Source organism: Ceratotherium simum, chromosome X (genome assembly GCF_057802395.1).
Source record: "Ceratotherium simum simum isolate JZ-2026a chromosome X, ASM5780239v1, whole genome shotgun sequence".
In the NCBI taxonomy this organism is placed as follows: domain Eukaryota; kingdom Metazoa; phylum Chordata; class Mammalia; order Perissodactyla; family Rhinocerotidae; genus Ceratotherium; species Ceratotherium simum.
In genome coordinates, this window is record NC_141940.1 from 39,442,884 (window position 1) to 39,468,630 (window position 25,747).

Genomic DNA, 25,747 nt, shown 5'->3' on the forward strand with positions numbered 1-25,747 from the left:
GAGGTCCTGAGCTCTGGGCAGAAATAATGATTCCCATATTGCTGTGAAGGGTTCACAGGGTCTCAATGGAGCTCCCGGGCTCCGAGGAGCATCTGGTCTCCCAGGTTTGAAAGGTAAGGAGCATTTTCTCTTTTAATGTGTTTTTTCAGAGCAAGGTGGATTTCTAGTAGGCCCAGGGCTCTCCTGGGGGAAGACTCTGTATTTGGGGGAAAGTGAATTGATTTATATTTTCCCTTTGGCCAAACCCCCTTTGTAGTCTTTATTCCTCAAAGACATGTGACAAACCGTGGTTTGACCCACCTGCCTTCCAGACTCAGCAGCAGAGGAGAACCTCAGCTCTAGACAGTCTTTTCCCTTGCAGAACCCAATCCACCAGGCAGGAAAATTTTCCATCCTTTCTGTCATCATTGTTTCATTCTGGTGATGTTTTAGGGCCCCTCCTCTCATCTCCTCTGCCCATACTGAGCCTAGTGATGTGTTTCCCAATGGAAACATGCTGCACGTAGCAGCATTTCATGCCAGTAACCTGGTAGCGTCCCAGCCCTTTGTTGGGGATTGGTCACTTTTTACCCAACAGGTAATTTTGTCAAGGAGCTCCTCTGGCTATATTGAATCTGAAAAAATTTTGCCTTCAAAAAATCTCTTTGTGTAAAATGAGCTATAGTTTCTCCTGACAACTTGAACAATTTTTTCATATCCCCAGGAGATCGAGGCCAGACACATGGAATTTCTGGTAGCCCAGGACTCAAGGGACAACGTGGAGAGCCTGGCTTTGAAGGTAAGGCTGCTGTACTTTTGTCTCATGTGTCTCATAGACTTCTAAAAACTGAGGATCAGAAGGAATTTTGGAGGCCAACCTCAAGTTCTGCAGCTTCTATCCAGTGCAGAAACATTCCTACCTGATGTGTATCCACTCACAGGCAGCCCATAGTTTCCTCAAGCAAACCAGCCTACTCTTCCTTCAAGACGCATAGACTTAAATCTAAGACCTTTGGGATAATGGCATCCAGCCCCTTAGTTTATAGTTATCTAAACTGCTTCTCAAACATTTCCACCCATTGTTCCTACTTCTGGGGGCACTCAGAACAAGTTTACTTACTTTTCAATTGGGCAGCACCTTTCAAATGTGAAGACAGCTGCTGTGATCCTTTTCAGAATTTCTTCATTGGATTTACCCGCCTTTGCAGTTCAAGTGGCTTCACCTTCCTGCTCACCCTCTCCCATGGAGGAACATACTGCCCAAAATGTGGTCTGATGACAGCCTTTTTCTTGATTTTGTAGGCGTGGAAGGAAAAGCTGGACCAATTGGTGATGTGGGCTTCCCAGGAAACAAAGGTGAAGATGGAAAAGTTGGTCTTCCTGGAGATGTTGGCCTTCCTGGCTCCCCAGGTACCGTGCCACATGACAACTTCATTCTGAAAAAGTTAGCATTAGCTTCAAGCCATGCCGCATTCTGAACTTCTGCCTTGGTTTCACCTTTAGGACTCCCCGGGATTGCAGGCATGAGAGGAAATCCAGGGCTTCCAGGTTCTCCAGGCCATCCAGGGTCAACTGGGCCCCTGGGACCACCTGGCCTAATAGGAACCAAAGGTAGGTGTATTTGGGAGAAGGCAGTGGGGAAAAGGGTCCTTCCCTCAAAAAAGGATAGCAACTACTTTATATTAGGAGACACTAGCTGGGGTTAAGCCATATGCAGGGGAATCATTGACTGGGCCGCATGAGAGATAATGGGAAATAAGGATGAAGAGGAAGAAAGGAAGGCAAGCATGAATGGGTAGAGGAGAACGCAGAATCCATAGAGAGAATAGTTAGCAAGGAAGGTTGTTGCCCTGGCATATGTAGCCATTCCCTGACTTAGAGAGTGGGCAGTGAGTCTTTGGGAGCTGGCAACTCAAGGTCTTGGCATTGCCACTCAGAGTTCTTGAAGATACCTAATTATCTACCACCCAGCTCTTAAAGCTATATTGGTCTCTAATAAGAGTCAGGAAAACCTAGAGTGGAGGGTGGAGGTTAGAGGTGGTCCAGTCTCCATTAGGGCATTAAGTAATGCCTCAAAAAAGACCATGATCTTTAAAATGAGGACTTTCCAATGCCCGTGGGGCATTTTGCTGACCTTTCATGATTCAGAGTTGCTGGAGCCATTTCTGATATTCTCTCCCCTCAGGTTTCCCTGGACTTCCTGGTTTACATGGACTGAATGGGCTTCCGGGAACAAAGGGGACCCATGGAACTCCAGGTTAGGAAGATCCTCAAGGGCAAGGAGGAGAACAACAGCCCTTCCAGAAGCCTGGCAGGAGCTGGCCATGAGTTCTTGACTATGATGTATCTCATATCCTTGGACTCATAGGTCTCCTTGCTAGCCCCTAATTTGGGGTGCCTTGATGTGGGGAGGAAGAAGGATGGGATTTGTCCTTCTACCTGAATGAGTTCTCCTTCCTGTTATTTCAGTATTCAGCCTCTGGTGTCTGTCAGGCAGGCCTCCAGCAAGTGAGCTAGGCATGAGGGCGTCACCCCCACTGAGTTCTGTCCCGCTCTCTCTGCATCTCCTCCTAGGACCTAGTATAACTGGTGTGCCTGGGCCAGCTGGCCTGCCTGGTCCCAAAGGGGGAAAAGGTTCTCCAGGAGTCAGTATCGGAGCCCCAGGGAAGGCAGGCATGAAAGGACAAAAAGGTGACCGAGGTAAGTGAACCCAAATCAGGCCTTGTAGAAGCTAAGTAAGGCCTGGCTGGGAAGCCCGGGTTGGGGTTCACCAGGGCCATGTGGCTCACAGGGTTGAGCTGTGCATGTCTTCATATCTCTGGGAATCTCAGAACCCAGTGGAACTGACTGCTGAGAAAGAGGGGGTAGGCCATACCTAGGGCTTTCCTGGGCAGGGGTGTCAGGGAGCAGTTCAACGAGTCCCCTCTAGCCTCCCAATTCCCTCCCGCTCACCCTTATTAACCTCAGGGCCTCTCTTGCACACTTGCCCAGAGCCTGGGTTTAATGATCGTGAGGGACAGGGCTTGTCCTCTTAGCGAGAGGTTTGCCAGAAGTTCCTTAGTCTCCAGTGTGGATGGCACTCCCAGGGCCCTGGGAAGACAGTGTGGCTGCTGGAAGGAGCCCAAGACTAAGAAGATAAATGTCCCCCTAGGATAGGCACACAGCAAGCACTCAATTAGGATTTGTTGCATTTACTAGAAAGCAGGTTTTACCCTAATCTCGGCGCCAGACTCGTCTCATTGAAGTCCCTTTCGGAGCCTCCCTTTCCCCACCTCTCAAATAGTGATAATGAATTCTGATTCATTAAGTCTCCTTAGGAATGTTCTGAAGACCCATATATATCCCACTCAATGTAAAACAGGAAATGAATGTAGTGTAGCATCACGGCTGACTATGTGCTTGGAAGTCAGACCGCTGGATTCAAATGCCAGCTCTACACCTCACTACCTATATGACCTTGAACAAGGAAGTTACTTGCCCCTCAATCCCAAATGAACCCTTCGTTTTCCTTTTCTATAAAATGGGTATAATAAGAGACTCTGCCTCATAGGTTGGGTGAGGAACCAATGAGGAGTGAGGTAATGTAAATGAAAGCACTTAGTGCAGCACCTGGCACACAGTAGGTGCTCAAGCAGTGTTGGCTATCATTACCTGTTACTGGGGAAGTCAGACTGGCAAAATGTTCTGTTCTTCACATTTCTGGGGCCTGAGGTCCCACCACGTTTCGTTTATGTGCACGTTTGTGTAATGGGTGTATGTTGTCCAGGAACTTGATTCAGACATTAATTCATTTCCTGCTGCATTTTATATTGGTGCATCTGCTATCTCTGTGTTTACTCTTTCCTTGGGTCTGGATCAACTTGTTCTTTTCTGAAAGCCAGCAACTTCTCCAGAATGAGGGCTCAAACAGGATCTGAGCCTGTAGGGAGATTGTGTGGCTTCTTTCACAGTAGCTAGAGAAGAGGGGACCTGGATAGAAGCACAGGGGCGGTGCCTTTTTTATTTCCGTATCTTGACTATAAATGCCTAGTCATTAAACTATGCATTTCCTTTAGCTATCTGAGGTAATAAAATCACAATTACAAATGCACTAAACAGCACATGTGAAGATGGATACATTTCAGGAACATAATGTTGGGCCAAAAAAAAAAAAGCAAGTCTCACAGGAATACATTTGGTATGATTCCATTGATAAACATTTATAAATAAGCAAAAACAACCAGTATACTGTTTAGGGATACAAATACGCTTGGTCAAACTGTGATGAAAAGGGAATGATGAACACAAAATTCAGGATTGGTTGCCTCTGAGAGGGAGGGAAGGTGGTGGGATCTGTGAAGAGCATGCAAAGCAATTCAGAGGTAATACTATCTTTTTTTTCTTAAATTGGGCGGTTGGAACACAGATGTTCATTGTATCTGGATTATTTTATTATTTTTTCTGTGTGTGAGGAAGATCAGCCCTGAGCTAACATCCATGCCAATCCTCCTTTTTTTTGCTGAGAAAGACTGGCCCTGAGCTCACATCTATTGCCAAACCTCCTCCTTTTTTTTTTTTCCCCTTTTACTCCCCAAAGCCACAGTAGATAGTTGTATGTCATAGCTGCACATCCTTCTAGTTGCTGTATGCGGGACGCGGCCTCAGCATGGCCAGAGAAGCGGTGCGTCGGTGCGCGCCTGGGATCCGAACCCGGGCCACCAATAGCAGAGCGCGCACACATAACTGCTAAGCCACGGGGCCAGCCCCTGGATTATTTTTTACATATGATTTACAAATATTCTTCTGCTCTTCTCAATATCTAATTAAAACAATTTGTTTTAAAAGAATACAGAAAATATCATATCCCCCCCATAGGAACCTATCTCTGATTTGATCATAGAAATCAGTGTAAAATGAGGATTTACCCCTAAGAAAACTTCCTAGAGAAATCCCTGTCCCTACAATACCTTTATCTAAATAACTTTAAATTATACCACTCATTTTCATATTTTCACTAAATATTTAGAGGCTGTATTTGCATATTTAGGATTTTTTAAGGCTCTGACACTGAAATGAGTTGGAAAAACATGCCATCTTGCATTTTCATGTGCTCATTTTAAGTGTCTTATTCTTAAAGAAATACATGAGGTTTTTTTTTTACTATCGGAGGTGAAGTAGGACCTTTATTTCAGGTTTCGTGATATATTGGTTTAATTATAAAATCAAGAAGCCAGTAAAAATAGGAGGTGGCTCCAAAAACTGCCATGGGAACTTTTTATAATCTGTGTGCTGCCCACACTTACTCTACCATATGTGGTGTCTTGTTCATTGGTTTTGCATAATTTCAGTATATAGATATGTATACAGAAAGCTATATTTTCTGGAAAAAAATACAATGTCTTTCTTTTCAGATTTTTATCTTTGTGATAAAGAAAAATACTTCCAAGGTTCATCAAGAGATAACTGACAATGCTAAAAGTAGAACCATGTGGCTTTGCAACTAGTTTTCATTTTTTATTTTATTTTTGTATTCTATTTTTATTTTTTAAATTTTGTTTCTTTTCCAGACCTATAATAATTGGAGGCTTTTTTTGAAATTTATTTTTTCCTTCTCTATATTTTCTCAGCATTCAGCCAATTAATGAGCTGTTAAAAACACCTGAATTAACCAATCTACCATCTTTCTTTACAAGTTTTCATGGATTTACTCTTTCTTTAGCTAAATATGAGAAATTCGACATTAACATTTCGGCTTTTCTTGTCAGTAAGATAAAATTCAACATTTACATTTTTGGATTTTCTTGTCACAAGCGAAAATAAGAATCTCAACCACCAGAACAGTTTATCAACAAGTTTGAATCTATTTTTCTTCATTTGACTATCTTCTAGAATACACCAAAGTAATAAATACGTTTCTTCCATGCTACAAGTGTAATATGGACTTCTACCTTTGTATACATGGCTTTGATGTGTTTTCCCATCAAGATTACCATCTATGTATTCGACATGTGCATATTAAATAAATCTTTTGTAATCAGTTGAAATTTTTGGTTTTGAACATATTATAGTAGAAATTGCTCCACAAACAGAAAACATGTAAAGCAGTATTAAAATCTGAGCAAAGGAGTATTCTGGATCTACTCTAATAAATAGGCTATTCTCTTTTGCCAGAAAGGGGGAAGGGATTTAATACAGAGAAATTTGTTCTATAGGCAATTAAGCAAGCATTCAGCTAATATCATGAATTGCCTATGAAAGTGTTTTCCAGTTTGCCTAGAAGACGCAGAGGTTAGTCCCAGAAGACACCAGGAGGCACAGCGCCCTTGCTGCCTCCATTCTGACCGAGCAAGTGTCTGTTCTGACTGGTTGGGGCCTGTGTTTCCCTCGATCTGTAACCTTCTCTGAGCAGCAGCATACGTAACTGGCTAACTTAAATGTTGTGCACCAGGGATGCGAGGTTTAAAAACACTTCGGCAAACTTCAATTCCTGGTGCTGCAGTCATGCCCTCTTTTCTTCCCGATTTGGGGGAAATCTGTCTAAAATATTTCCACTACCGGTGAGGTCAGGGAGCTAGAACTTTCTGAAGCTCTATCCCAATTAAATGCAACGCCTGCTGGGAGAGAGGAGCCTCTGAGCCCTTGTCAGCTATGTTCCTCTGCTGGCTGTGAAGGCAGAATGAAGGGAGAAGAGCCCTCTGCTGGTGTTCGCTGTTCTGGATCCTACCTAACCGCTTGCATTTTCTCTGAGACAGCCTGGCCCTCTTCTGGGTACACAAAGCCCATGTAGCCCCTTTTATCTACTCTTTGCAGGTTTCCCAGGTCTCCAGGGCCTTGCTGGTCTCCCTGGTGCCCCAGGCCTCTCCTTGCCCTCAGTCATAGCAGGACAGCCTGGCGACCCTGGGCGACCGGGCCTAGATGGAGAACGAGGTAAAGACAGGAAGCCCAAAAGAGGGCCGGCCGTTACCTTTTGTCTGGAGTTTGGGAGTTTGGGGAGGTCCTGTATGCAGTCCAACCTCATCCCTATTGCTGGACATGCGTGGGCCTGCTCGGCCTCACATCCTTCCCCTAGCAGGGGTTCAGGGGACTGGAACGGGCTGCATTTTGCTAAAAGGGTTTGGGAATGTCTGGGCACTGGGACCCACAGATGGCAAGGGAGCAGTCTCTGCCCTGGAAATGGGCTTTGGCTTCCTATCAGTCCCGAGGCCTTCAGCAGTGGCCACTTCCTGCTCACCTGCCCTCATCCCTTTTCTGATCTCATCCCTAGGCCGACCAGGCCCCCCGGGGCCCCAAGGTCCCCCTGGGCCATCCTCGGATCAAGGTGACCCCGGAGACCCTGGCTTCCCTGGAATTCCCGGCCCTCAAGGGCCCAAGGGAGACCAAGGAATTCCAGGTTTCTCTGGCCTCCCTGGAGAGCTAGGACTGAAAGGTATGGCTGCTTGGCTGGCTGTTGGGCCCTTTCCATTCCACAGTCAGAGGTGGCCCCTTCCTGCAACCCTGTGAAGAGAGGCCGGCTGATAATGCTCTTCCCATCCTCACCTCTGCCTAGTCTCAACTGCCCCACCACCAGCACCACCGTGCTGGGCCCTGACTTGCTTTCCTTTGGACTTTGCCAGGCATGAGAGGTGAGCCTGGCTTCATGGGGACTCCAGGCAAGGTTGGGCCACCTGGAGACCCAGGATTTCCCGGGATGAAGGGGAAGACAGGGCCAAGAGGTGAGTTGAGAGCATGTGCTGAGCTGATCTTGAGCTCAAGGGAGGGGTCTGAGGGTAACATCCTTCAGGAGTCACTGCTCACCACACCAAGAAAGCCTGGATGCCTGAAGCAGCTGGATCAAGTTCCTCCAGGGAGGCAGTTTCTCCACTTTGGGGATACCTCTGGCTCCATCAGCTCCCATGACTGAAGGCCACTGCTGCTTTGCCACCACGGATCCTGCCGCTGACCTCCTCTCTGCATTATTTCTGCATTAGGGGGCACTGGGTTTGCACTCGGATCACCACTCACCCATTTCCTCAGTCCAGAAATAAGAACGATCCTTTCCATCCTTTACTACCACCACCCTCACTCACATACATCCAATCCATTAGCAAGCCAGCCCTGAGGGCTATCCCTTATAAATGTTCCTCGTGGCCGCTCACCTCTCATCACTCAGGTCTGAGCCACCAACATTTCTCACATGAATCACTGCAGTAACCTGCTAACTGGTCTCCCTGCTTCCATCGTGCACGTCCTCCAACAGTCATTTCTCCACACACTGGTCAGATCTTATAAAAACATAAATCATCCACTGACTTCCCATGGCATAGGAGTAAACTATGGCCACAAAGCCCTATGTGACGCCTCCCTCTTCATCCTCATCACCAGCCCTTCCCCTTTGCTGCTGACTGTGCTCTTGCCACACTAGCCTCTTTCAGTTATCCAAAAACACCACACCTGTCTGGCCACAGGGCCTTTGCACATGCTAGTTCTACTTCCAGGAATACTCTTGCCTCCCTAGCCCCTTCTAATGCTTTAATGGTCTCAGCTTAAATGTCACTGCTTATAAGAGGCCACTTATCACTCTGTCTAAAGCAGGTTCTCCACCCCATAGCCCCCCTGCTCTTTCCCACTGTCACTGCACTGTTCATTTCCTTCATAGCACTTCTCACAATTTGCAGTAAGATTAACGGTATTTGTCAGGTTGTGCATTTTTCATCTTTATCACCAGATCATAATCTCCATAAAGGTCTGTCTTATTCACCACTCTGTCCCCTAATGTACCAGGGCCTGGCACATAGTAGGCACTTGAGAAATACTTGTTCAATGAATTAGCAAGCAAATTGGCTCGTTTGGCTTCTATTACTAAGCCAGCTGGCCAGGGTCAGGGTCCCAGGCTGTGATGCCAATTGAACCTCTGGGGTTGGGCGCATCCTCTTGGCCTCCTTGGCACTGTGTTCTGATCAGTGAGTGAGTAAACCAACAACCCCAGCCCCAAACAAAGTCTCAGCCTGCCATATTTGCAACAAACATTTCCTGACTTGCTTACCACATACCAGGCCTTGGGCTGGGCCCTGAGGAGACAAGAGGAATGTAAACCAGTCCCTGTCCCCAAGGAGCTACCAATCCACTATCTCCCTCAAGGAGGTAGATGGGTCAAAAGGACCCTGTGTAAAGTGTAGTGAGAGACACCCTGGTGGTATCCAGTGAGGACTGTGGGGACTATGGGGACAAACAAGAAGGGCAGAAAGCTGGTGACTGCGTGGCAGAAAAGAGGGCTTCTGGGGACTCACCCAGGCCACCTCCTCTGCCTCTGCCTGACATTTCCATTTCCCCCACCAACAGGCTTTTCTGGCCCCCGAGGTGCTCCTGGACAAACACCGATTGCAGAAGCCATCCAGGCTCCTCCTGGGCCCATGGGTCTACCAGGCATTGACGGCATCCCTGGCTTCACGGGGGAGCCTGGGGTTCAAGGCCCTGTAGGTCTACAAGGTGAGGAGGGTGGCAGAGAAAGGAGACTTCTCAGGAAGCTGAGATGGCCTTGACTGAGAGGCTGAAGCAACTGGCTGGGAACCCCAGCTCCAATGGAGCGCCTTCATCAAGCATTTCCTCTGCTCCTCACAGAGCTCCCAAGCTTCTTGACAGGAGGACAGGCCAGCAGGGCCAGCAGTTGTACTTGGCTAATGTGCTGTTGAGAGAAAGAGGGAGTGTGGCGGGGGATAAAGAGCAGTGGAGAAAGCCCAGGGCTGCAGGACAGGAACCCAGGCTTCTAGTCCCAGCTTTGCCCCCCAGCTCGAGTAAGCTAGTAGTTTCTCTGGGCCTTGGTATCCTCATTTCTGACCCAGGACTCCAGCAGTTGCCATGCATACTGGGAGGAGGAGAGGAAGGGAGGAGGAAACAGGTGTGAAGGGGCTCAGAAGGGCTCAGTTCAGAGTACAGTCCCAGGGCCCAGATGCCAGGACGTGAACTAAGGACTAGCCTGGGAGGCTCAGCCCTGAGCTCAGTGTGCACTCCAAGATGATGGCCAGTGCGCCCTCTACTGGTGAGTCCTGGGCATGACACACGAGTCCCGGTTCTCCAGGGAGGGCTCTTCCACACGCTCCACATTGAGTACTCCACTGTGGGCCTTCTCTCTCTGCAGGCTCCAAAGGTTTACCTGGCATCCCCGGCAAAGATGGCCTCAGCGGACTCCCCGGCCCGCCTGGGGCTCTTGGTGATCCTGGTCTCCCTGGACTGCAAGGCCCTCCAGGATTTGAAGGTCTGGTTATGTTGGCACTAGGGGGCAGAGGGCTTCTGTGAGGGTTTGAGGCTTGCGGGTGAGTCAAAATCTCAAATCTGAGAATTAGGAAAACTGGCGGTAAAACTTGACACTACCAGGAGGCTGGAAAACTGGGCTCTAATCCATTTACTCCCACCCCACTCTGAGCCAGTGAAGGATTAGAGCCCTACATTCTGGAAGGTAAAGGACTGTTCCAAATCCTTTTCTGGGTTCTCTTTCAGCTCTTAAGAGCTATGACTCTATATACTATAGCATGGCCCCCTGACCTGCACCTCTGCTTTTCTACCCTGGGATTCTGATGTGGATGGGAGGGAGTGGTTCAAGGGATAAGAACATTGGAGATAAGGTATGGCTGTTCTGCTACTTACCTCCCATTTTATATGAGAGATGGCAAATCAGTTGTCCTGAGTAGAGAACAGGTCTGAGGCTCAGTGGGGAAGTGGTGTGATCGATTAGCCATGTCTGCCATGGGCAGGAGAGGAGGGTGTGATTTTGCCCTGCTAACCCCAGCTCTGCTTTTATTTCAACAGGTACTTAGTTACTTAGTTATCTCCTATGAGAGCCTGCAAGGCCAACCCAAGAAGTAGCCCCCTCCACTCCCTCATCCCCTTGCAGAGAAACAAAGGCCAGGTGGCTGTGGGTGGGAAGCTGGATAGCTGCATTTTAAAATGAGGACTCTGGGGGCTGGCCCCGTGGCTTAGCGGTTAAGTGCGTGCGCTCCACTACTGGCAGCCCGGGTTCGGATCCCGGGTGCGCACCGACGCACCGCTTGCCCGGCCATGCTGAGGCCGTGTCTCACATACAGCAACTAGAAGGATGTGCAACTATGACATACAACTATCTACTGGGGCTTTGGGGGAAAAAAGGAGGAGGATTGGCAATAGATGTTTGTTAGCTCAGAGCCAGTCTTCCTCAGCAAAAAGAGGAAGATTAGCATGGATGTTAGCTCAGGGCTGATCTTCCTCACAAAAAAAATAAAAAATAAAAAAAAAGTGAGGACTCTGTAGCCGGATACATCCGAGTTGGCGTTCTAGCTCCACCACTTCCTAGCTGTAGGACCTCTGAGCCTCAGTTTCCTCATCTACAAATTGGGGTAATAAGGTTGTCGTGAGGATCGAGTGAGCTAACACATGCACAAAACGTGTCCTGCTCAACGCTTGGCACAAAGTGAGTAGCTGCTGCTATTATTGGCTGCACCTGGCTTACCCCTTTTCTGCTCTGTCCCTCTTAGGTGCTCCAGGGAAGCAGGGCCCCTTCGGGAGGGCTGGAATGCCTGGGCAGAGCGTGAGAGTGGGCTACACCTTGGTGAAACACAGCCAGTCGGAACAGGTGCCCCTGTGCCCCGCCGGGATGAGCCAGCTGTGGGTGGGTTACAGCTTGCTGTTCGTGGAGGGGCAGGAGAAAGCCCACAACCAGGACCTGGGTAGGTACCGGCTCTGACAGCCAGCCCTGGCCATCCATCCCCACAAGGACCAAAAGCCACCCTCCTCGCTCCTCCCAGCCCTTGATGGGCCCACTTTTGGGTAGTGGGTTACAAGCACCAGCTCTGGACTCAGGCAGATCTGGGTTCAAACCCTGGCTCTACCACTTACTAACCGTGTACCCTGGACAAGTTATTCAACCTCTCTAAGCTGCTGCTTCCTCCTTAATGGAACAAGGCTAATTCTAGTACCCATCTCATAGGGTGATGTAAGGATTACATGAATCACCCAATGTAAAACACGTAGAACAATGTTTGGCACATATTAAGCATCCATTAAACATGAGTGATTAGTAGCAGTAATAGTAATGTGACCAGTGGGGCAACAATGATTACCCAAGAATTGATTGTATTGTCTACAGGTATGCTGACTCTGAACCACAGACTCACTCTATTAAATGCTGGTTTTATAAAGCAGATTAATTAGGGAGTCACTATTCAGTTTATAAAAAGATTCTTTTCATTATCAAACTTCCCTGGTGCATTGAAAATAGGATTTGATCAACAGACTTCAGTGTGTGTACGGTGTTCCAGGAGTGTAAGGAGAGGCGTCCCTGCTCTCGTACAAGCAGCTGGGTGTAAACCCAAACCACCATCTAGTCCGGTCCCAGCGGCCCTGGGAATAATCCCAGCCCTGGCCCTGCCCACCATCTCTCCTTCCAGGGTTTGCTGGCTCCTGCCTGCCGCGCTTCAGCACCATGCCCTTCATCTACTGCAACATCAACGAAGTGTGCCACTATGCCAGGCGCAATGATAAGTCCTACTGGCTCTCCACCACCGCCCCCATCCCCATGATGCCTGTCGGCCAGACCCAGATTCCCCAGTACATCAGCCGCTGCTCTGTGTGTGAGGCTCCCTCGCAAGCCATTGCTGTGCACAGCCAGGACATCACCATCCCGCAGTGCCCCCTGGGTTGGCGTAGCCTCTGGATCGGGTACTCCTTCCTCATGGTAAGGCCCTGCACTGCCCCCTCCCCCAGTGTAGAGGCAGAGGGCAGGGAACTCTGGGAGGGTCCCTTGGGTGGGCTCCCAGGCTCAAGGGACACAGGGTAGAAACCACGGAGTTGGAAAGGAAGGAAAATGCTTGGCCTGGGCTTAGCTAAAGACCAGAGAGCCCAGTTCTGCGTGAAAGACAGGTAATTATGAGTTTGAGTAGAAAGGAGCAGTTTGCACCCAGTGGTTCAGGGGTGAGAATCTTTATGAATCACCGGCAAAGGCCCTGACGTCTCTCTGCCTGCTTCAGTTATGCCACAAGCAAGAGAAGGAGGAAACACCTGGTCTGAGTGGACAGTGAGGGAGAAGCTGTCCCCACTCAGGGCTGGGACACTCTCTCACTAGTCAGGCTGGGAATGGCACTCATCTCTCTTCTGTGCACCTTCCCAGGCCCCTCTAGCCGCTGCCATCTCTTCCCAAAAGGCTCAGATGAGGGCAGGCTGTGTTTCTATGTTGTTGCTGGTATTTTTGTGGCTTTTTCATTTCAGTGGGAAAGCAATGGCTAGCCAGGCTGTGTGTCTTGCTAAGAAAGATCTGAGAACGTCTCTAAGCCCAGGGAGGCATCAAGTCCCTCCAACCACATTCTGTGAATATCTGGGGACATTAAATGAGTGACAGGTGAGGTTTAGGAGCAGGATAACTCCCAGGGAAAAACCAATGTGGCACCCACTGAAGTACCCTGCCTCGCCAGAGCTTCTTTGCTGAATTACCAGGGGCAAGATGGTGAGAGAGTGTCTTTCAAGCATTACCAAAGCCACAAGCTTCCTCACATTAGTGTACCTACCTGGGCTGAGGTACTTCCTTGTTTTGCTCTGTCTTTGTGAATTGGGCAGTTTATCCCAATGTAATATAGAATCACCTCACCTATCATTCTGTCCTGTCCACCACCCAGACCAGGAAATAAGGAGAAAAGGCCCCTGAGCTTCCACAACGAATGGTGCAAAAGCTATGTATGAAATCTCATGTGCTTTGCTCATGGGAGCACTCTTAAGCCCTTACTCAGAATCTCTTTACTCTTTCTTACTTTATACATAACCCTAACTCTTACTTTATACATAACCCTAACATACTAGAATACCTATATTTTCCTGAAAACATGTAAGGGCGGGAATTTGGATTGCCTAGTAAGGCATCTTGAAGCAATGAGGTTTGCCTACTAAAAAGGAGAAAATGAGTCAAAGACGGCTCAAGAACTCTACAAGCTGCGCCCCTTGGTTTGGGGCCCCTGCACAATCACCCAACACAAAAACCAACATTCACAACAAGCCTGGGTCATCTGCAAAGTGTAAAACACATAGTGTCTGCTATTCAGTAAGGCAGGGAAATGTATCACTTGTTCTAGAAAGTTTTCTATCTGAGGATCAAAATGAGGAAAACTTTGATGCTTCATTTATCAGGAAAGGTCACTTATATGGAGACTCACTCTCCCGAAGTTCTGCCAAGTAAGGCATCCCCACGCGTCCAACTCGGGCATTTGTCCCATTGGCCGTTTGCTGGCCCAGGTGTGTATGAGGCCTCTACCCACCTCCTCTGGTCCAGATAATAACCCAGCTGAGGTGAAAGGAGTGGGGAGAGAGGGGGGCGGCCATCTACGTGTACAGTGACTGGAGACTATGGGCTCATGCATGGCACCGATGGGGAGATGCTGAAATCGTGTGCTAAGGGAGCCAGCCCTCTGAAGTTAGGGCCAGGACGTCAGGCCAAATAGGAGGCCCACTTGTACTCTGCAGGTAACAAACACGATATGTGGCCCTAAATGGTATGTTACAGACTGAAAATATAGGAAGGTCTAATGAAGGTAACTTCAGAGTAAGAGCTATTAATAGATATGCTGGAGGAGGGGGCCCCTGGTTAACCACTTTGTCAAGTATTGCACGCTCTTTCCTTTCTTGGAGCACATCACCGAGGGCTTGGAGTAAACAGAGGGCTCTGAGAAAAACTGCATTCCAAAACCTATTGAATTTTCCTTAATCTAGCCTTTCTCAGACTTAATTGTCCGTGGAGATTGGGGTGGGGGGCACCTAACACACCTCAGAACTCAGTGGGACAGCAGCAGTCTGGGAAACACTGGCTGAGATGTAGCCACTGCCCATGTGCAGTGGGTTAGGAGGGCACTAGGGAGCTTGGAGGGGTGCTCCTGACCCTGAGGCTACTACAAGGGAGGATGAGCAGCCTGGGTCTTAAAATACAGCTTTTGGTATGCTGGCTAGACACTGGGGCTGAACCAAGGGAGCAGAGTTTAGGAAGGGAGCACACGTCCCCTCTGGAGCAGCAGAGTGCCCATCTTCTCCCATGGCAGCCCTGGTGGACACAACTCATACAGCAACCGCATCTGTTTCAGCACACTGCCGCTGGCGCTGAGGGCGGAGGCCAGTCCCTGGTCTCACCTGGCTCCTGCCTAGAGGATTTTCGGGCCACTCCTTTCATCGAGTGCAGTGGTGCCCGGGGCACCTGCCACTACTTTGCCAACAAGTACAGTTTCTGGCTGACGACAGTGGAGGAGAGGCAGCAGTTTAGGGAAGAGCCTGTATCTGAAACACTGAAAGCTGGGCAGCTCCACACCCGGGTCAGCCGCTGCCAGGTGTGTATGAAAAGCCTGTAGGGTGGCACCTGCCACTCTGCCACTTGCCCTCCCCTCCCTCACACAATGGTCACCTCACAAACTGAACAGTCTGAAGAAGGAAGGCCTAAGCCCTTTTGCCCATCTGTCAAGTTGTACATTGGAGTCTCATTTGGGCTGGACTACTGGACACTGGTCAGCCCAACCCTCAGGCCCAATGGGTAAGCCTACTCTGCTGAGATCTGCTGTCCCATTTCAGTCAACCTGGTGCTACCGTTTGATTCGGATGTTTGCGTGACTATTCATGGCTACCTACCTCAGACAGACCTGCTGTGCCACCACTTTCTTAGACCGCTTTGTTTTGATCAGTAAGATCTTCATAGTAGCTGATGATAAGTCATTTCTTTATGTGCAGAGGTCACCACACATTATTTGGCTTAAACCAGAACCCAGTGTTTCCACATTAAAAAAAAAAAATCTCTGGCTAAACATTCATAGATAGCTCAAGCCCGCATAGGGCAAGCTCTCACTCTTCAACGGGCCCACTGTGTTCAGGCAGGCAGCAGAGCTACAGTGAGGTGCCAGCCAGTAGCCCGGGGTGAGCTTTGACTCCTTCAAGAGTGAGCACAACTGGGCCCCATATTGCTTAGGGAGGCTTGAAGGCCAGCAGTCCTGAGGGGCTCATTAACTTCACAGGGTCCTAGACAAATCTCTTTCTCCTTGCTGACTCCCTCCCCAGCCAGAGGCAGACGCCTTGACCTGGTCCAGAGTAGAGCAGAGGATACACCAAATGTGGCCAGGCCCATAAAGGGAAATGAGAACCATGGCCCTTTCTCCCAGGCCAGGGGTGGAGGGGTGGATGGATAAGGAGGTGTGAATTTTGCTTTTGACTCCAGGAATAAAAAGGTAAATCCCTTGTCCCAATTTCTCAGAAGTCCCTGTTTATTCCAAACGCCATCCAGATGTGTGCAATGTGGCAAGTCGAAGCTGCAGTGTGTTCGTTCCTTTATTTTGAGGCTCTTAGAGACTTTCCATTAAAATGTCCATCCAATCACTCTTTCACAGGTAGCCTGTTAAACTATTTTAATATGTTTTTAAAACCTCGTAAAAATCTAGCACACTCCTCTCTTTAGCAGTTACCAGACTTCAAGCAAGCTTGAGTTGACTTTAAAATGTACTGTATTCTGTTTGGGGGGATTTGTTTTAACCATTTCCTTTAATTATCAATCTCCTAGAACACTTAGGTATGTTGACATGAGGCAATTCCTTCCGAGTGATTCTGTTTCCTTAAAAATTATGTAAACTGTGCCAACACAGAAAAAGCATAATCAGTATAATCTGAATTATTGTTACCTTCACCTCCTTATCTGACTAATAAGCATGGTGTCAGCTTTGTACATTGCAAATAAAAAAATTAAATACATGAACATTTGACTCTTTCGACTTACTTTGATGAAAACTTTTCTAAAGTCCATCTCACTACAATACGTGAGTCCCCCTCAGAGCCTTGGGGGTTCCTGTTACTGCAAGTTGAGCTTTATATCACAACACTGAGGCAGGAAAAAATACAATTAAAGTCAAAGGACAGAAAGAGCTCTCTAACAGGCAACAAATCCACAACCTGTTTCAAGATAAGCCTACAACTGCTTTTAGCCCATCACATGCTAGAGTTCAAGTAAGGAATTTCCATACTTCTGGGGCCTTAGGATCATTTATAGATAAATCAAAAGTAGAGAAATGTTAAAGTCATTAAAATCAAATCTAAGATATATATGCATATATTTGTATATGCATAAAGTATATCCTCTGGAAGGATAAACAAGAAATTCATAACACTGGGAGTGTTCAGGGAAGTAAACTGACCTGCGGGAGGGAGAGACATTTCACTGAATACCATTTTGCACCTTTTGAATTTTGAACCACTGGAATATATTACCTGCTGGAAAAAAAGAAAAAATGGAATCTAAGGAAACAAGTGTTCTAATATTCCTAAATATACAAAAAAACCCACTTTGGTTTGGTGCTAGCTTTCAAACCGAAGTTGCTGGCCTTCCTCGGGACTTGGTTGAGGATGGAGGTGAAATGCATACAGGTTAAGAAGGCAAAAAGAGGCAAATGGGAAGACACTGCTGGGACCTGAGGCGCATCCACACAGAAGAATGGTTAGCAAAGCCAAATTGATGAATATGTACTCTAAAATTGAGTATGTTGCTCGACCTGAAATGGTTTGGAATTGTATTCAATGTACAGATTAAATGTCACCACATTAATAATTCTTTCTAATTATGGCTGTCAAAGAAAATGGAGTCCAATTCAAATACAATTTTTAATTTCCCAAACAAAAATCAACAATTTAAGCCAGTGATTGGCAAACTACAGCCTGACAGCCAAACCCAGCCCTCCACCTGTTTTTGTAAATAAAGTTTTATTGGATTACAGCCAGGCTCATTTGTGTGCATACGGCCTATGGCTGCTTTTGCACTTGAACAGCAGAGTTGAGTAGCTGTGACAGAGGCCATGTGGCCTGCAAAGCCTAAACTCTTTACTATCTGGCCCTTTACAGAAAACATTTGCTGACCCCTGATTTAAGTGATCCCGATTTGATTTAAGGACAAGGTGACATCTCACAAAAGTATCAGTAATGATGGGGACAGTGACCTATCAAATAGTAAGGTTCCTCCAAATAGGAAGGAGATCAACACGTGCACACTTGACATAATTTCTTTGACAAACTTTTTGATAGAAATCTTAATTATTTAAAATACATACGTATTCAAATAATTGAACAAGAACTTTTTCTCCCTGATGCAATCACTTTATTATTAGAGCAAGAGAACAGACTGCTTCTTAGTATTTAGCCCAAAAGAGGTCACACCTGACAGGGCGAAGAAGCGCAGGGTAACCATCTCTCATCTGCTGGTGCTTGAAGCAAGGTGGAAGTTGCTGTCTGTCTTCCAGATGTCCGCCTCCTCATTTCAGTAGCTGAAGACTTGCTGTGGCCATGTAAGACAAGCTGGGAAGCAAGGGACGACACATAATCTTTCTGCTCCTAGATTCCATGATTGTTCTAGTTCTTTCTGGGGAAGGGTTGTTTGTTCGTTTTTTCTGAGAAATGGTGATTGGCTCAGTCATGATTGCTATCAAGTTTGTGTGCTGTTGGCATATCAGGCACTTGCTGACTAGAAAAGTTTTATGTGATGAGTTCATGTTCTTCTGGTGCCAGATGGAAGACAGACCTCCAAGTTGAGTTCCCACTATTCTATATGCTCAGAATCTCGAAATCTTCCTCCAGGTCAAACTCCTCTAGTTGTTCAGTAGAGTCAATGAATTCTATCAGAATACAGAAATGAGAAAGAACAAGAGCTTGACACTTAGGTTGAAGCGGTCAATACATTACTCAGTAGTTCAGACTATGCATTTGTGTGTGTGTGTGTGAGGAAGATTAGCCCTGAGCTAACATCCGTTGCCAATACTCCTCTTTTTGCTGAGGAAGATTGGCCCTGGGCTAACACCTGTGCCCATCTTCCTCTACTTTATATGTGGGACGCCTGCCACAGCATGGCTTGATAAGTGGTGTGTAGGTCCACCCCCAGGATCCAAATCTGCAAACCCCAGGCCGATGAAGCCGAGTGCGTGAACTTAACCACTACACCACCTGGCTGGCCCCAAGACTATGCATTTTTTAATCGTTTCGCTAAAGAAAAGCTTGTGTGGAGGAGACTTACAGATAGGACCACTGCTAAGTATTAGAAATTCTCTATAAAGAACCAAAAATCTAGACTCGTTACATAGTCCTATATTCACAGTGAGGAGGATGAGGCTCTGTAAGACCTTTGAGGAACATTTCAAATCACCCATGGCCTCTGATTTGTTATTCTGAACCAGACCATGAAAAGAACTTCTAGTCATTTTGATTTTATACAGAACTTTTACACTGAGCTCATTTTCTGCTATTATCATTCTTTGAAATGGGCAAATATCAGTTCATCAGAGGATTAAAATAATCAGCAGCACCATTCCTTGATTAGTCCAGCTGAATAGAAATTTTACATTCCACAGAAAGCATGAGCCACAATTGCTTCTGTCTCATAAAACAATTGCTACATGTGGGTCTGCTGGCTGAGAGCCCCTGAACATCAGCTTACCTGCCCCAGTGGTTGTCACTTCTGGCTTGGCTGGAGGAACAAAGGGAGGCCAGTGTGATGGATGTTTCTGAACTAATTCAAACATCCTTAAATTTTCCTTTAGAATTTCCTGAGGAGACACAGACATAGTTATAAACACTGCAGAGTCACTACATTTCTGTCCAATTGGCAATCTACGACCCCAAACCCTAAGAGAGTGGCCTGGTTGTTGAAAGGTGAAAGCAAAGACCTAGCGAATACATCCATCCTCTACTTGACCCATCTGAAGACCTAGCCCTCTTCAATTCTAGATACTGTTGGCCAGGAAGGAAGGACACTGGAGGGAGGATCTTATGGAAGGCCAGTACTCACTGCCCATGCTCCATCATGAGGTTCAAGTCATATACCAGTTGCACGGGCCCAACTCAATTTAGGACTGAGATGTTCATGAAGTGTTGGCTCCAAAGAAATGTTGGTTAATCAAATTAAATCTGCCCCAAGAGAATATTGGTACATATTGACATGGTTTCAGTTTTAGTCTAACACTTATAGTATATGTCCTAATTTAAATAGCATAGTCTTATCAGAAAATTTTCATTCTAACTTTAAATGTGATATAAATACAGTTTTGCTACATTCTGAAATGTAAGTATTGCCTTCAGAAAATAATTCTCCATTATGTCTCAGCTAATTATTAACTGAGGTTTCATATTCAGCTAGGGACATTAGTGTTAATTGTTTGTTCACTTGTGAAAAAAAATCTTCGCTCTTTACAACCTACAAGGGGCTCTGGGCTCCCATCTCTCCAATCTCTTTGTTTTGCAGATAGGAGAAAACATCATGTCTCCTGCCACCCCATCCAGGGCTCTTTAAACTACTCCCTGTGCCTCGCTTCATTCTCTCAATAAGCGTTTATCAATGTCTTCCACATATTTGGCATGTGGAGGATAAGGGAGGCAGATACAAGGATTGGTAAGCCAGCAAAACAATAAATACCCTTTTACATAAAATACTAAGAAGAAGAATAACTTGCTTTAGTATTTACACACATTTCTGCAAATTGTGTTTCCTGTAAGTGGCAGCATGCCTATATTTTATATAAATAAGACAGTTAATAGAAAGGAAAGCCCCCTAAACCATAATGGAATACATTAAACTGTAAATGGACCACCATACAAATAGAAAAGTAGTTTAGTTTCTCAATCATCTCAGTGTTATGCACAGATTAAGGAAGAATTTAGGCTGAGCTATATGAAATTGGCATTTTTAAGTTAGCATGGTGTAATATTAGTTGAGTATTTCATATGACTTGTAGGCTTAATGAGATGAAACATTAAGTAACTAAAAATATCACTCACTTGACATACAAAGCATATTCCAAACAAAAGTTTTTCTTTGATTTTCCCAAAGTTACGCACAATTCCCTGTATCTTAGTTTCTTTTTCTTGCAATAAAGTCCTATCAGGCTAGGTTTATGTTACTATGAAAAACAAGCTTAAAAAGCAGTCATATTGAATAATTTTCACTTTTTAAGACTAAGAAAAACATACATCTTTACCTTCTGAACAAGGCTACACCAGCTATCAAAGTCTTTTTCTTCTTTGCAGAAAAATCCCTTGGGGGAAAGCAAAAGAACACAATTTAGCCATGGTCAGGGGCACCGAGGCAGGCCCTTTGTATTGCAAGATGGAGCCGCTGGCCCAGAGCTATGATGTGGGCCATTCTCTTTGGATGTGTCTTCCGGCAATAAGGGGGCAGATTGCCTGGGCTTCTCTCTCTCCTAGCTCATTGCCTCACCTGGACGCACACATTTATTCGTTCTCTCTCTCTCTCTCTCTCCCCTCTTTTTCTCTGTCCCTATCTCTCCTTGTCCCTCTCCCCTTATACTGTGAGATAGAGTAACTTGAAGACCAATCTCCAAAGTGTGGGATTAATTCCATTACATTCAGTGCACAAATATACACATCTATAAAGAATAGTCAATTAAACCAGCAAACAAAAGCCAAATAGTACTTTTAGCTAGAGGAAATACTTAATAAGGTGACTTTGACCTTCAGGAAATTATCTGTTAGAATAAAGAGAACCATCAGCCTCCTCTCCTATTCTCAGAGCCATCCTACAGTAGTAAAATAATGGTCCAAAACAAGAGGAGGACTCTGTCAGCCCTCGGTCCCTGGTGCTCTGACAATCGGGTTAAACTGGAAGAGACGATGCACACAGGCCTCAGAACCACTGGCTGCTTCACAGGCAGCTGCCCCTTCAATGTGTGTAGACAGCAGTCATACTTCCGGGCCAAAACCCTGCAACTTCCTGGATTGTGTGTTCAGAGAAATGGGCACTGTCCACCCAGGAGGTCTTGCCCCCTTACCCCTCCCTAGCTATGTCCCACATTATTCCCTGTGTCTATGTGGCAATGATTAGAAGGCAAGAAAGAAAAGGGGGAAAGATGATAACAGTAACAATAACTAACATTTATAGAATGATTACAACGTGCCAAGCACTGTGCTAGGTGCCTTACGCACAGTCTACCTCACACAACCCTACAAGGAAGGAACTTTTGCTTTTCTCATTTTAGGGATGAGAAGACCAAGGCTCAAAAAGGTTAAGGGACCCACCCCCCAAGTCTATAGCTAGTTAAGTGGCTGGGCCTGGATTCCAACTAAAGCAGTTTGGCTTCAGGGTCCATTCCTTCCCCACTACACTACCCTACCTCTCATGGGGATGGTAAGTGAATATACTCCTGCCACCCTACCTAGCAACCTGGATAACTCCCAGGGAACCAGTCTATAGCAGGGTGGCATATCTCTTGACCCACCCAACCTTCAGATACCCACCAATGCTACAGAAGGATCCAAGTTCAGGATGTTCATTCGCTGCGGGGATTGCAGACAATGGAAAGTCTGGTCATCAACCGTTCCATTCTCTTCAGTGTCAACAAAAGTCTGGGTTGTGTGAGGGTCCAGGAAAATGAGCTCATCACCTGTTTTGGACGAGACATGCTTAACCTTCGAAGAACCACTGGCCCTGACCCCACTGCTGTCCTTGGGAGGAGGCGCTCTGGTTTTCCTAACCCCTCCCTTGGTGACAATGAGAATGAGATGACAGAAAGCCTGAAGTAGGGTGAGCATGCTTGAAGGAAGCCACCTGCACCCAAATCTAATCATTCAATGAGAAGACTTGCCCTAGCATTTACACCTCCTCAAAGTCCAAGTCCAAAAATGGAAAGTGACAGGTTGGGGAAAAGGTGGGAATGAGAGACCACAGATGACATGGCAGGCTCTGTGAGCAGCAGCAGCAAAGAGGAAGCAGGTAGAATCACCAGTCTTTGAGTCCAGGTGCCACTAGGGAGCTTCCTGCCTCTTTCAACATTGGAAAGCATCTCGCTCCAGACCATTGGTTCTTAGACCTATGGTCAGAGAGCACATCTGGTAAGAAAAAAGGCCTTGGCCTCTGAAAGAAATGGGAATGCTGACTCTGCTATGGATGAGATACCAGGGAGCTGACTTCTGACCTTGAGTAGCTAGTAAGTTAGTCATTGTTAGCAAGTTAGTAATTCCTGTCAGAAAGCACTGCCTTGGTCACATTAACTTCAGTACAGAGACACCTCACTGGGAAAACTCACTTTGAGATGATCGATCTTTACAAATGAGAGAAAAGCCATGCTGCAATAAATTGAAAAAGCTTAGCCCAAAAATGACCTGGGAGAAATTTAGGATAATAAAATCTCTACTTTTATCTGATTTTCAAAAAGCTGCGAGTCCTTCTAATGCTCATCACCAGTGTGCTGAGGAGGCAGAAGTACCTACAGGGGCACCCCAACCTCACTGTCTAGGCCTGAGGACCATCTGGGCCTCTGTGCTCTACACTGGGTTAAGCAACTAAAGAGAGCTCTGCCTCAAGCAGGAGAATGGAGTAGGGAGGGATGCCCCGAAGACCCTCCCCAGAATGGCATCCAGGATTGTGCTGGGCACATCTAAGTGCTTCTGTTGGCAAAGGATGTGTTTCTGATGTCTGATGAAAAGCTTAATTTGTCTCTATCACAGACCTAGGGGGCCTGTTCCAATTACCTCACAGGGTATTATAAGAATGAGAAGATTGCACCACTGTGAAATGCTTAAAACATGATACAAATACAAGGTGGCTATAGAAGGATCTTGCTTAGACTCAAAAGGATTTTCCTACAAATATATGTTTAGGAGTATTTGGAGAACAATGCCGCCATATGACTTGTTTTATGAAAGTCAAGGTACATATTCCCCCAGACCACAGGTGGGTGAGGTCAGTTATATCAAAAAACCTCAAGTCACAACAAAGAGCAACAACCAGGATGTTTAGAAGGAAGGCTACCTAAGGCCATAGAAAGGTAAGAGGAAAAGGAAGTTGTGCACGAGAAAAGAGAAACCCAAAGCAGGCTTAGCACCGAGCATTCGGTCAAAGTGTTTCAAGTTAAGGTGCTGGGAATAACAACAGCATCCTCTCTGGTTCTGGATCTTTCCATGGGTGTGTGTGTGTGTGTGTGTGTGTGTGTGTGGTAGAGCTTTACTGGCCACCCTGTTTCTCAGAGTTCTTAAAAAACATATAGCAGAAGATCTAAAAAGTCCTAGAAATGATGTGGGGACTAAACCAAGGTCTCTAATGAGGCCTGAGGAGAAGAGGCAGGCTGGTCAACCATCTGCAGACACAGGGCTCATGCTATAGATCTTCAGGTGGCAACCTCCACCAAAGCCCAGAGGACAAACATCTCCTCTCTAAGCAGGAAAAACGTGACAGCCAGAGTCTCACCTTGGCCATAGTCTCCAACACCGAGAGCTTCTCCCAGCTTCCCACTGGGCAAGAGGACACCCGGGAAGCAATGTGGTGTGGTAGGCAGAGATGGCCAAACTGAGATAGAATCCTGGCTTCACTACTTTTTAGTTGGGTGACCTTTGAGGAGACAACCCCTCTAAATCTTAGTTTCACTAGGTATAAATGGAAATAAAGATCTCAATCTCACAGGGGTGTTGTGCTAACTATATCTATCTATCTATCTATCTATCTATCTATCTATCTATTTATCTATCTTTATATCTATCTATATCTCTATATAACTATCTATATATCTTTATCTATCTATACGTGTATATATGTTATACATATATATACAGAGAGAGAGATTGAGAGAGAACACTTTGCAGAATCACTCGCACAGGACAGCTGTTCAGAAAATGGCAGTTCTCATCTGTTCCCTCCCTTCAGACATTCTACCAATCCAGACCCCCGAACCTCATACATTAAGGGGGTGAGTCAGAAAAGGGGAGGTGAGTGGACTTTGGAGCCTCATGTGAAGGTTAAACAAAGGACTTATGAAAGTTCATGGGCAAGTGGGCACCATGTGAACCTCAGTCACGGGAACTGAGGATTACCCACACCTCTTTCATAAGTAGTCAAACTCCACAAAATTCACCCCAGCCCAGTGGCCTCAGGAAACAGGAGGGCTATGCCAGCTTGTCGAATTCTCTCTGGATAACTTGGGATAAGGGAGGCCAGGAAGCCCAGGAATCACATACACTATTCACTGAGATCCCTCCAAAATTATTTTCCAATCTGTTGTCCTTAAGCACAAACAGTAGGAAATAGGTTTTTTCAACATTTTCTTTGACAGGAAACCAAAATCTTAGAAACATAGTATATCTAAATTTATATAACTCCAGATACTGCGTTTTGTACTTAGAAAAATAAAAGCCACCAGTTTCCAGATTTCCTATCAAGCTGTAGTTCTTAGGCTCGACCAATAGATGGCAGCATTAGAGAGAGCTGAGGCAACTGTGTAGAAAGCCCCGCCTTAAAGAGAGGAAGAAAGAGCAAAGGAAAGAGGTGTTGGGGTCAGGCAGGGTGGGGTCACCTTTTACTGAGTGCGTACCACATGCCTGGCTCTCCACTGAGTGCTCCACCGTGAGGGTACAGCATGGGGAGTCAGGCGTTAGTGCTATTTTCCCTAAGAGGAACCTCAGACTGAAAGAGTTGATACCCTTTTCCTGTGGTCACACAGCTAGCAAGTGGGAGACTGGCATACAAGGCCAGGTATATCTGTTTCCACCCCACCTCACCTCCCTGAATCTCCAAGGAGGAGATGGGTGGGAGGGTGACCAAGCCTATCTCATCCTGTCCTCTGCACATCCCTCATGCTATTCCCCATACCTGTTCTGGCACTCCCCTATCTAAGGCTCTCCCTTGCAATCTAAGCTCAAAACTTCCTCAAAGCCCAGTGTCAGACCATTCCACTCTTGCAAGAAGCGTCCTGTACCAGATTTCCCTAGGCGCATCACTGCCTTATCCGTGCTCTTTGGCACTAAGCAGGTGTCTAGGCCCTTGGTACTCAAAACATGGTGTGTGCACCAGCAG

The 25,747-nt window shown here is 46.4% G+C and overlaps 2 protein-coding genes across 6 annotated transcripts in view; one reads left to right on the plus strand and one right to left on the minus strand.

The window, feature by feature from the left end:
* COL4A6 (collagen type IV alpha 6 chain) overlaps positions 1–16,669 on the plus strand; it is a 273,049-nt gene extending 256,380 nt beyond the window's left edge. For all 3 annotated transcript variants that reach the window (XM_087426525.1, XM_087426524.1, XM_087426526.1), the window contains 14 exons: positions 50–113; positions 704–778; positions 1,282–1,389; positions 1,483–1,590; positions 2,165–2,236; positions 2,554–2,679; positions 6,769–6,885; positions 7,223–7,384; positions 7,572–7,670; positions 9,277–9,423; positions 10,073–10,189; positions 11,442–11,633; positions 12,354–12,640; positions 15,024–16,669. In XM_087426525.1, coding sequence (XP_087282651.1) covers positions 50–113; positions 704–778; positions 1,282–1,389; positions 1,483–1,590; positions 2,165–2,236; positions 2,554–2,679; positions 6,769–6,885; positions 7,223–7,384; positions 7,572–7,670; positions 9,277–9,423; positions 10,073–10,189; positions 11,442–11,633; positions 12,354–12,640; positions 15,024–15,284 — 1,935 coding nt within the window. In that variant the 3' untranslated portion in view covers positions 15,285–16,669. The remainder of the gene's footprint in view (positions 1–49; positions 114–703; positions 779–1,281; positions 1,390–1,482; positions 1,591–2,164; positions 2,237–2,553; positions 2,680–6,768; positions 6,886–7,222; positions 7,385–7,571; positions 7,671–9,276; positions 9,424–10,072; positions 10,190–11,441; positions 11,634–12,353; positions 12,641–15,023) is intronic.
* Positions 16,670–18,045: 1,376 nt separating this feature from the next.
* Positions 18,046–25,747, minus strand: part of ATG4A (autophagy related 4A cysteine peptidase) — a 52,217-nt gene continuing 44,515 nt past the window's right edge. For 2 of the 3 annotated variants that reach the window (XM_004440469.3, XM_087426934.1), the window contains 4 exons: positions 22,201–22,346; positions 20,925–20,981; positions 19,388–19,496; positions 18,046–18,572 (listed from right to left, as the gene is read on the minus strand). In XM_004440469.3, the coding sequence (XP_004440526.3) occupies positions 18,502–18,572; positions 19,388–19,496; positions 20,925–20,981; positions 22,201–22,346 (383 nt within the window). In that variant the 3' untranslated portion in view covers positions 18,046–18,501. The remainder of the gene's footprint in view (positions 18,573–19,387; positions 19,497–20,924; positions 20,982–22,200; positions 22,347–25,747) is intronic. The other variant, XM_087426933.1, reaches the window with a different exon arrangement.